General features: G+C 36.5%; 1 protein-coding gene across 1 annotated transcript; it reads right to left on the bottom strand.

Annotated features, from left to right (window-relative positions):
- Window positions 1-4,938: 4,938 nt before the first annotated feature.
- Window positions 4,939-7,580, bottom strand: LOC123550060 (uncharacterized). The gene is made up of 2 exons (XM_045338500.2): window positions 7,255-7,580; window positions 4,939-6,884 (listed from the first exon to the last, which is right to left on the bottom strand). The coding sequence occupies exons 1-2, from the start codon at window positions 7,461-7,463 to the stop codon at window positions 5,435-5,437; spliced, it is 1,659 nt and encodes a 552-aa protein (XP_045194435.2). The 5' UTR covers window positions 7,464-7,580; the 3' UTR covers window positions 4,939-5,434.
- Between the last annotated feature and the right edge of the window lie 4,705 nt (window positions 7,581-12,285).

The raw sequence follows: 12,285 nt of genomic DNA, 5'->3' as shown, positions 1-12,285 counted from the left end.
GCATGCTGCCGGACTATTTTCATTAATATGCATGATCCGACACATTACTATAAATAGCGCACATGAAAACTTCACTAAGTTCCATTTAATATCGATAAACATCGAAGATTTCGTTCAAGAACAAAACAAGAATCAAAATGGTAAAGGTATATAATAAAAGGGTCATTATAACAGTAACTTTGTATTCGGCTCTCGTGGATTTTGCAAGGTTGGATCACACTCGGCGCTTGCGCGCCTCGTGAGATCCGATCTGGCAAAATCCACTCGAGCCGAATACTGCATCCCAGATCAAGCTACTGTTATAATAACGCTATTATATTATACAAAATTATAAACTAAAAGCAATATAAAAGTACATCACCACTCATGTAATGAGTTATAAGAGACTTTTGCTCAATTTACATTATTATTAAAGCTAAGAAGTAGGCGCTAATCTATATATTTTAAAAGAGGATATTAAAATAAGCGATTAAAACACTGATATTTGAAAAAGCACTATTGCGCGGATTCAAAAAAGGCTAAAAAATATATAAGATGACAGGTGGATAATTTAAGCTCTCCCTGAATTAACACAACTTCATCTGCAAACTTATTCAGTCATTTTCTTTTCAGTACAGTTTTATAAACGTAGAATAATAACTATCTAACACTGTAGAAACAAAGTTTGAACTAAACTTACCTTCATGCAGAAAGTACTGTGCATACCACTACATTAATTTAATTATATATTTAGACATTAAACATATTAATTGTCTTGGCCTTATATAAATATGTCACTGTCAATTTTGTATTTCTTTACACAACGCGTGCATATTATTTGTGCAATTTTGTATTATTTTATCATGATTGCTAATATCATTGTTGTTATGTTTTAGGCCTTATGTTTGTACGGAAAATAAAGAATAAGAAAGAACCTTCGCCAGGATTGCTTATTTGTTAGCGCTGTGACATGTGTGTAGGTGTTTCCCGGTAAAGTGCTTTGCCTGCTTGATTTGTCTTTTTCGTCGTTCAGATGCGTATCATTTTATCATAAGGGCGCAACTGAACTCCTATAATGCTTATCTTATTCAACGACAAATCACTATTTGGGATACCTTAATTAATAATACGCATCTGAACGACAAAAAAGACACTTGAGCCGCGCCATGAGAAAACCAACATAGTGGCTTTGCGACCAGCATGGATCCAGACCAGCCTGCGCAGTCTGGTCAGGATCCATGCTGTTCGCTTTCAAAGCCTATTGCAATTAGAGAAACCGTTAGGGAACAGCATGGATCCTGCCAGACTGCGCGGATGCGCAGGCTGGTCTGGATCCATGCTGATCGCAATTTTCTCACGGCGCGGCTCACTTGTCAAACAGGCAATACCACATACAAAGAACGGCACCTAAAAAACCAAATACATTCAACAACAATATTTTAATCATTCCAACGAAAAATGCACGACATACTACACGCAGATTTACTTAGAAAAAAAATGCTACATAATTAAAAGTTTTCATCCAGATATTTGAAGAAGTGATTGCAGATAACTGATGCAGATGTAAATCCATTATGTTTTGGACAAGGACTACTTTATTTAAACAGATATAAAACAAAACTTAGAACCTAGACTAGCTCCTAGAGTATGATATATCTTGTTTTACATTTTTATGACTGAAATATAGTGAACTGAGCCAGTCTATATCCTAGATCCAGTTTAACACATTCCTCTGTGAAAATCTCTACAATAGACCGGCTTTTGTCTCCATGAAATTGAATTCAACAAAAAGGGGAAAAATGTAGAAATATATTATTATCAGTCTAGTAGCTCGACTAGTTAGAACCTATTGGTACAAAAAGACTTAATAAGGTCAATATAGGGAATCATTAAGTTTTAACAAGACTTACAAATGGGATACCCCCACCCCGCACCCAAATGCTTTAGGGATGCCTGCTTTAGGGATAGCGTGCCAATTATAGTTGGGAGTTTCATTTTTAGCGCGAGTGTTTCGGTAAATGAATATGACCCGAAATGATGGTGAAATTCAAATGTACAGGTGAGTAAGGACTGACCACTGCTTAAGTATTAATTTATATTTCCAAATGAATTCAAATTTTATTGGGAACTTTGTTCGCATCGATGAGAATTCGGCCGTAAATATTTAACTGATATTTAACACTATTTTAACATTATATGCTCTTACAAGGGCTTGTTATGTTCTTCCCCTCATCATATTTAATAGCCACACTGCTGAATTTCCATATATTATGTTAGTATCCCGTCTTCCATAAGACGGAACTCAAAGATTTAGGATAGAACCACTCGACCTTCCTAGGCCGATAGCTTTAATGGTGGAAGAAGACGTTGCGAATAGTTTCTGTAAGAATATATAACATAAATGAAATAACTGTTTAACACGTTTTGTAGAATAAATATTCAGCGATTTTACTTATACGTAATTTAACAACAGTATAAATTTTTATAAACTTCGAATTATTTGTTTTATTTACTCATAATCAATATATAAACGGAGTTCGTATACTTTTAAATTACCTCCCTTTATTTAAAGACGGGACATGATCGCATTTATAAATCAAAGAAATATTACATTTGATGTCGATTTGATTTTTCATATAGAACCAAACTGAAACTCTTGTAATAAAATATAAGCATGAATGAATGCTTGCTTACGCTTTAGTAATATTTGGACCTTGGGCGAATATTATAGATTTGGGTAGAATCTATACCGTTAAAATAATTTCAGTTTTATTGAGCACAACAAATTTATACGTGAGGCACAAATGAATCTCTGCCTTTTAATCCTCTCAAAAACAAAACAACAACAACAAATACAATAGAGTTCTATCTCTTATCTCTGACTCTATGCCCCTAACGTTTGTTGAGATGAGCGTTTTCTTAGAAATCATCAATGCCATAAATTTAATGAAGAAAGAAACACAGCTTGTTTTCAAATCCATGTAGAATCTATTTGACCTGTAAAAATTGGTTGTACATGTAATGTGTAAGTACTATGTTGTTTCAAAAATAAAAATTTGTTTCTCAACAAACTTTGTATGTCTGGCGATTTAATAACGAAATCGTGTTATACCGTACAGGCATTCGGCAGATTTGTTTGGTCAAACAAATGTGCCGAATGCCTATGTGTAATAATAATTTCGGATCTCGGGCCAGCAGTTTTGACTATTGACTGGCAAGCCATTCAGAAAAATGTTTTATTACACGACATGAGAAGAAATTTTCAAAAAAAATCTCACTTTTTTACTTTAGCGCAGCAAACCTGTGTTGATTTATAAGTCAATATCACAAAATATAAGATGACTCTTTATATTTAAATCGCTGGTCAATATTTTGTGATATTGGCCAGCTATAGCTGGATCCATACAGGTTTGCTGTGCTAAAGTCAAAAATTGAGAAAAAAATATTTTGGTGACATTTAGTAAAACACTTCCGGACCTCGGGTAAACAGTTTTGACTATTGACTCTGTGTGACCGGCTAATCATTCCTTGCGTGTAATGTATTACATCGATCGAGTCAAGATATCGGTACTAGGGTCTAGGTAAACCCGTCGCATACGATATAGGGCAAAAAGGGACGTAATTAAAAATACTGAATAACTCGTCAACAGTTTGGGTGAAAACTTCCGCAAAGTCTGGCATAGAATGTTTATACGGCATTGAAGTGAAAACAAGTGTCACATATTGGTTAAATTTCTCCACTATTTCAAAAAGTTGCCGTAATGCTTTATTATAACTTTTTGTCTTAGGTTAGAAAAAGCTATAGTTAGAGCCATAAAGGGGGGTAATAAAAACAATAGACTCAATATAACATTCTAGTATATGGCCTATTCAGCAAGAATCAAACCTTTGACAAATGTTAAAGAAAGTAATTATTAGAAATAGGATTTAACAAGAAATTAATGTATTTTATGTTCATAACGGAAAATGTGGCAGCCACATACCTGTTTGAAACAAAGGCATTATATGCCTTTAACGGTTTACCCTCCTTCTGCAAAATATTTATGGTTATTTATTTGGATATCTTACAAAGATCATATGTCAATCAGTTTGTACCACTGGTCATTTTCATGAATTTGAGAGAGAAAAAAGATTTCGCCTAAAATGAGTCGATGAGACGCTTTTTTTTTTTTACTATTTTTCCTATATTAATAATTCAGCCATTACTACAGGCTCGAATGACCTTTCACAAACTCTTCTGGGTCAAAGCTGGCATAGACTAATCCAATGGTCAATGAAGAACCCCGAAGCAACGTGAACAAGCCTGTAGTCGGGGTTGGGGAGCGCTCTTCACTTCCTCGTTGCAATTTATAGTTAGGTGAAGTTTACAATATCCTCCAAAAGACCTTTGCAAAATTATGGACAAAAGTTAAAGTATAAAGAGTGGGATTTTAAAATGACAGTAACTATTGTCATCCGCAAGGACAGATAGAAAGACATTGTAGACGGACTACAGCCACCTAGTGTTAGGGAATGATAGGCCCAAAGTGTGCGTGTTGCCTGTTTTCAACGTAATTTAGGCCATATGGCGAGTTTTCCAGCATGTGATAATGAAGGAAGGTGCCAGGAATCTCTCCTTGCATTTTATCGCGCAAGGGCGAGCACCTGATGACTGGATATACCCAACCACCTTACGTAAACCAGCTGCATGGCTTACTCACATTATCGCACAAGGGCGGGCACCTGGGTATACCCAATCACTTTACGCAAACCAGCTGCATGGCTTACCCACATGAAAACTTCTACACTCTAGTTGAGGTTTTGAACTCGCAGCGACGAGAGGCAAGTGTTTCGAAGACCGTAAGCACCTCTAACCACTCTACAACGAAGGACCTAAGCATGGAACCACAATAAAATTTTAACAGGAAGTTCCAAAGAAATACCAGGGGAAAATTTCAAAGATCATGCATACTGAGTGGAACTGTCGATCTTAGGCAGGCTAGATGGCGTCGTCTCGGGAAAGAATCCAACACACAAAGAGACGAGACTCTAAACCACCGGTCATGTCAAGGGGCAAGTGATTCAAAGTCAGCGACTGAGGAGCCACGAAATTATATTCTGATAATAGACCTGATTACAAGGTCATAGTATTTCTGAGTATTTGACTCAGTAGGTATGTTACTGTAACTGTAGCTGTTAACTCAATTCTGCTTCTGTAGACGCCTATATGATCACTGAAAAACATATGAAAGTTTCATATATATTTTTGTTTAACATAACTTTAAACTTTACAAACTACTTATCGTATTTTTCTCCTCTACATATTCAAAGTTTTAAACCCAGACTCAAATATATAGCGTATACATGTATGCTTGTCTCGAAAATGTCCCATGAAAATACTGTATTCTGAGTCGGGTCGCTAGACTCAAATTCTAAGATAGTGAAACTTTGGTTCTGTGTTATGTTTATTACAATGTTACTTTATTTGAAATATTGATACATAATCACAGTTGTTGGCAGACAGAAAAAGTTGTCCCTTCTCTTCGTCATAACATAGACTCTGAGGATGCTTGACCCCATCAGATTTGGTGAGAAACACCCGTCTGTCCCGGGGGTTATCCGTACTGACGATTTCTATCTCGTCTGTCATGTAATGACACATGTACATATTTCCCGTATCATCAAGCGCAATACCTCTTGGTCCCTTTCCCTGGATATCTCGAACGTTTAAGACTCCCCCGTTGCTATCCAACGTGGTGATAGTATTTTTTCTCCGGTCTGACACATATATTTTATTTCCCTCTGTGTTCGTTTCGACATACCACGGCCATTCGAATAGCATATCTCCACGATCGTCCGTAGCTGCCGTCCATATGACGTCACCTCGTAGATCTATTAGTCTCACACACTTCTCGGCGATACTTGTCACAACTATATTCTCGTGTAACACACATATGCCATTACAATCAAAATCGAGAGTCAACACAGAACCATGCTTTACATCAGATTTACCAACAATGTTGATAACTTGGATCTGCTTCATGTCCGGTAATGTATACACCGCTTCCCTTTGGTTCAAAAGAGCAACGTCAAAAGGCGGGGTTGAAAGCTTGAAAGAATTCAGTATTTCATGGTTGGGACGAAGTAATTTTATTCGGTTGTTGTTATTATCTGCAATTATAAGCGTGCTGTCCTTTAGAACTGCCATTCCCGTAATCCAACACGTTTCTAAGTCTTCTCTGTCGCGAATATTCATTTCTCCAACTTCAAAAGCTTTTCTATCGGCCACGTGCTTCCGGATTTTGTATTCTTCGGGTTCCTTGGCTTCAATCGTTAATGTTGGCTTTGACATTTGCTGTGGTCTTGGTATTACTTTGTATTCCATTGTGTTCAGAACTATGCCACCTATACTATTAAGAGATTTCATGGCATTTTCTACGGCGTCACTTGTTTCGAATTTTAGGACGACCTTATGAGCTTCGTCGTGAATATGACCAAGTGCAGAAGACATTTTCTTATGTTTCTCGATGGCAGTCTGTACAGCTATAAATAAGCTGAGCTCTGATTGGTCCTTCTTTGAAGCCTCAATCCGGGCTATTTTCTCCTCAAGCGCTGATGCCATTTCTCGTAACGACAGTGAGTGTTTGTTCATTTCCTTTATTTCTATTTCATAAAGTCTGTCCAAGTCTTTCGTGACCGCTGAAATTAGTTTTTCAACTCTTTCAAAAATCCTCTTTTTCATGTGCATTACTGTGCTAAGAATATCACTTCTTTTGTGACCAAGGTCGTTCATATCCCAATCCCGTTCCTTGGCAACAGCATAGCACTGTCTGATCAGCTTTCGTATTTGCTTCTCACATGATCCTATGGCATTTGATTTTGAGAAATCAACACATACATCTGTTATAGGTACCACTTTCTTGCACCTGAAAGTATAATAGCAACAATGTTAAGGACAGAATTTCTTTTTTAATCATTTTATTAATTAATTTAAAATGTATTGGAATTCAGTCATTAATCGTGAACCCTGTCCTATAATGGTTCTCTGTGTTTCTTAGTTTGCAAATAACCCAATCATCATTTATTTTGGTAAAGTCTCACTCTGAGACTGGTCTCTTGTTTTATTTTATTACATCTGTGTCTGAGATAATAAAATCGAGTTAAGGAACTAGTCTCGGAATGCAGCCTTATGACTGGTTAATATCATAATTGTCATCATTCCAGCCAATCAGAGGCTGAAGTTTTGAGACTGGTCTATGATCTTGGACCATGGACTAATGTAAGGTATCTACTCACTTGCCGTGATACAGTCTTCTGCACATCACACAGATCATGTTTTCATGTCCGGTACAGAACAGCTCCTGCGGCAGGCTATCATGTTCCACGCACTTGCTATATGGCAGCCCCGGTAGATTCGAACTCGACACGGAACCATAAGTTTCTTTGTAAGGTTTATTTCCAACCTCGCTACCTCTTCCTTTAGATTTTCCCCTAAAGGAATCCATAGTTACGGCTCCTTTCTATTTACTTTTTTATTATTAGTCTTATCTTATCTTGTATATGTGAATTCTTTAAATATTCGCACATTACTTTAACACATAGAACAAAAACATGTAAATGAAATACAGATATTAAGTGGATCGTAAGTAAGAAGTACCCCGGGTCTAGATTTTCTTTTTGGTGCTTGGCGGTGCGGTTGAATTGTTTTAGTCAAACAATAGCGTCGACTTTTGATATCAGTATACATATCATGCTCGGGTAATATACACTGTTTTTCTCTTTTATGACATACATACAAACATGTTACACTTCTTTTGTACAATTCTACAGACCTATCAATTAATAAAATAAAACAGAAATAATATCTTTGAGATACATAAAACATTTGCAATTATTTCCCATCATAGTCAATCTTGCTTTAATATAGTTATAAAATTATTTTGTATTTGTATGTCAAAAAGTGTATCCACTTTGCATGATAAGACGCTAAAAGTGAGAAAAAAAAGAATGTAAAGTTAACACCATATTAAAATATAAAAAAAAGAAAGAAAAAAAGAATAGAGTATACACATGAGTAGTATATCTCACATGTGCGCTCATGGTTACTTTTAAGTAGTTTATTTTCAATATTTTTGCATGTGTCTCTGTGCTGTACGTGTTAAGGATTTTAAAAAATGTTTGTTTTAGACAATATATTTAGGTAATTCTTCTAACGCAGCCAATATCTTTCAAATTCCTCCATTAACACCTTTTTTCAAACTTAAGACACGATTCGGAAAGGTCCGTTCGTTTAGCTCAGTAGGTATACATAGCGCGTTGGTCTACGGATCGCGGGTCGTGAGTTCGATTTGATAAACGACATTGTGTCTGAAATCATTAGTCCACCATCTCTGGCTCATGTGGGGAGTTCTTGCGGAGAACAGAACCCAGGAACACTGGTTAGGTTAACTGCCCGCCGTTACATGACTGACATACTGTTGAAAAACGGCGTTAAACCCAAGAACAAACTAACAAACAAACAATTCGGAAAATATATTTAATAACATGTCGAAATTACAGCAAGAATGCAGTCACCTAATTTTGTTTTTATTTTCATTCAGCGTGTCTAATTTTGGCGATAATATGATTACACTCACGGTGGCAAACCCACGTGACTTTATAGCTAAGGTTGCGAGTAAAATCAGACAAAACTGGCTCGATTCAGGTAACATTTTTGTCGTTTATTTTCTTAATATTCGATGGATTTTCACAAAACAAAGACGAACGCCTATTCCATACAAAGATACGCCATCGACAGCCGGAAATATCCAGGGAAATGCTGCTATTTATTCAAACATTCAAAAAACTGATTTTCTGAGTTAAAGATGCCGTGGTATGGTTGGGAGTATTTTTTTAAAAAAAGGCGTAAATATGCCATCTGTTGCCACTATGCAAGTGGAAAAGCACATAATGTCAGTATTATATGTCAGTTATGGCGTGTAGGAAAATTTGAAAGTAAAGGCTAGACTCGTTCCTGTTCCTGGCTATGGTTCAGAGCAATTTCAGATTGCTATGGCCGAGAGCAATCAGAACTTCTGTCGTGAAATCAGACGTTTTTGTCATTGAAACTGCCATGTGAATAGCGTTTGTCACTAATTCAACTCACGTCAGCATCTCAGAGCAAAGTCAAAGTTGGTCTGATTACATTCCTAATTATGTTCTGGTACAACTGATCCAAAATATATTTGTGCAATTCAAATAATAAGTTATCCTTTCTCATTTCAGTTCACCGTATATTCAGTGCAACATTGCCATTATCAAACGAGCTGCTAGCAGAGAAACTCAAATTCAAGGTAAACATTTATTACTAGTTAAACTAAATATTTCAAACTTAACGAGTCATCTGCTGACTCTCATTCATGTTTGAATATTTTTATATGTTCACTTCAGAAAGAGAATAGAAATACATACACTGAATGAATTCTCCAGGGGGACCTTTAACAGCCTCAATACTATCACTCTGTTGTTTATATATACTATTATGAATTGCAAGAGGTATCTACTATTATATAAGGTTCTCTTTTCTTATTTAAGTGTACCATAGTCTTACGGAGCGTCATGCTAGTAGAGAAAACCTACTTCATCAAGGTATAACTTTATATTATTACTCGTACAATCATTACAAATCTGAACGAAGCATTTACGTGCAACAGAAACTGATCTGATTATTATGTGACAGAACTACAGTATGAATGAACTTGATAATAATTCCCTGATACAGCAGCACTGCATATGATTAATTAATACAGCAACACTTAAAGACTATTTTATGTGAGGAGGTAGGCAGTTGCTTGCGGTCTTGGGGCCTACTACAGGTCTTTCCAAGGGGACGATGGTTTGGTGAACTGCCTGCCTAATATAACTTGAGTTATGTTGAAAACCGCATAAAACTAACATTAAAATTGAATTCCACACAGAACTCAGGTTGCCACGACAACCGAAAGGAAAAACTTAAACAATCTTCTTTTCCAACATCGCAAGGCTTAGAGCTTAGAATATTTGGCATGTGACATCATTTAATTGATCGCGATCATATTGAATAGGACAAGTATTTGCACGATGGGGAAAATATTTCATGATGGACCTGTCAATTCTTTACTTATGGGTGAAACAGGTCTCATAAGCGTAAATACGACTAGCTTCTACTGATTATAAAACATACCGTACGATTTGTTGTGAATCAACTGTTGTTGTACTTTTAGTAGTTCAACCGCCACCCTTGTTTAAGAGCAACATTTAAAAAACACGTTTTTTTCATCCTCAAGTAATAAGTAAGTAGACTCGCCCAGTTTAATCAATCTAGACGCATAATCTACATAAAGCGCTTACTTCACCCGATTTACATTCGGAACATTTTCACGCGTTTCGGGCTTTATCGTATGTTTAACATGGGATTTTTGAACCGTCCAAAGATGTTGGAAATGTTTGTCTCATTGTTTATTCTTTTTTAATAAAAATGTTACTGCTTTCATTGTCTACCACTTTTTTCCACCCTTGCCTGAAAAAACAGTAATGAGTTTGTACACTGTTCAGACAATTGTGCTCTGTTGAAATTTAACCAAACACAAGTTTACCTGCATAAACAGAAAGCATGATATGTCACCATGCGCGGATCCAGATGGGGGGTTGGGACCGGGGGTCCGGACCCCCTCTGGAAAATCTTTAAAAAAGGAAAGAAGACAAGAAGGAAAGAAAATGTTTTTCGAAAAAGGCAACATTAGGACTGCATGTAAAGTATATGCGGCTGCTGCTACATACGACCCCAACATAATTCATATTATTTATCTAAAAGAAACTAAGAATTTTACCTTCAAGAAAGCTTGATTTTATCATTTTCGCAAATTTAACAGGTTAGTCCATAAAACTGTCCCAGAATGCAAAAAATGAAGTGCCAAATTGCAAAATTTCCAGGGCGGGTGGGGGTGGGGGCAGGGGATCGGACCCCCTCTGAGAAAATTGGCTGTGTCCGTGCATGGTCACTATACCTGTCCAGTACTTGACATTATGGTAAACGCTTCATTCCTGCACAAATGACAATTTCGCAACTTCTGTCCGGTTTGTACAAATTTCTGGCCGCGATAAACCATTTGACTTGTAATCCTATATGAAGATTGTTCAAAATTATGACTCTCTGATGAAAAGAGGCCCCGCACGGGGTTCTCTACTTTTACATGGACTTATAAAGGGAAAAGACCAATCTTCTTGTCTGAAATCACAAGACCTAGGCCTTTGATTTTTGGTATGTATCATTGTCTTGTGGTCCTTTACCAAGATTGTTCAAATTATGCCCATGCGATGAAAAGAGACCCTGCCCTGGGGGTCCTAAGTTTTACATAGACTTACATAGGACTTTTTTAAAATCTTTTTGTCTGAAAGATCAAGGCCTAGGCCTTTGGTATTTGGTATGTAGTGTTGCCTAGTAGATCTCTAACAAGATTATTCAAATTATGCCCATAGGGCGAAAAGAGGCACTGCCCCGGGGGCAACTTGTTATATGAGTTATATTGGAAAAAACACTTCGAAAATAATTTGACTGTATTTCCTAGACTGTTTAATTATAATTACCTGATTACCTGTGACCTACAGAAGTACTTTGAAGTACTTTTCTAATATTTTGGAACCACTGCCTTACCATTGCATGATCGTAAGAGGCGAGTAATAGGGTACTAATACTTGGTTTTTGCAGTAACTCTGTGATTCCAGCAGGTATGCAAATTTTGATTCCATACCTCATGTTTTTATTTTGTAAATGTGATGTGGAACCAAAATTTGTAGTCCTGTTTGGCGCCATATAACCTATATACTGTGTTGATGCGCCGTAAAACCCAAATAAATAAATAAATATTCTAATATTTTAGTATCAGTTTGACATTTGAAACATGTAGCTCATATTACTCAGGTGAGCGATCCAGGGTCATCATGACCCTCTTGTTTTTTGATGAAATCACATTTACAATTAAACTTTTTTTCAGAAAAAGCAATGAAACGAAAATCGCATTTGTCTTCAAATCGACACGACAGGAGACGGATTCGGAGTAATGAGGTACAATTTTGTAAATAAAGTTAATGCCCGATACGATAGCAGAGATACTTGGCTCGGAGACTACATGTATTATGAAATACGGGGTGAAAATGTCTGCAAAGAAACGCAACACCATTCAATCGTCATCAACAAAGAACGTCATGGAAAGCCACCAGCGTTAACTTATTCTTTGAATAGCACAAATATACTTTGGATTAGTTGTACGAAAATATAATTACGAATGTAGGTTTAACCTTAATCAGACC

Source organism: Mercenaria mercenaria, chromosome 6 (assembly GCF_021730395.1).
Source record: "Mercenaria mercenaria strain notata chromosome 6, MADL_Memer_1, whole genome shotgun sequence".
Classification (NCBI taxonomy): Eukaryota; Metazoa; Mollusca; class Bivalvia; order Venerida; family Veneridae; genus Mercenaria; species Mercenaria mercenaria.
The sequence above is the reverse complement of the archived record's forward strand: the minus strand, read 5'-3'. Positions and strand labels throughout refer to the sequence as shown.

Excerpts from the sequence above, each read along its gene's own strand:
- LOC123550060 (XM_045338500.2), bottom strand. The coding sequence starts at position 7,463 with ATGGATTCCTTTAGGGGAAAATCTAAAGGAAGAGGTAGCGAGGTTGGA. Across the intron at positions 6,885-7,254 it reads AGAAGACTGTATCACGGCAA|GTGCAAGAAAGTGGTACCTA; the intron begins GTGAGTAGATAC and ends TTATACTTTCAG.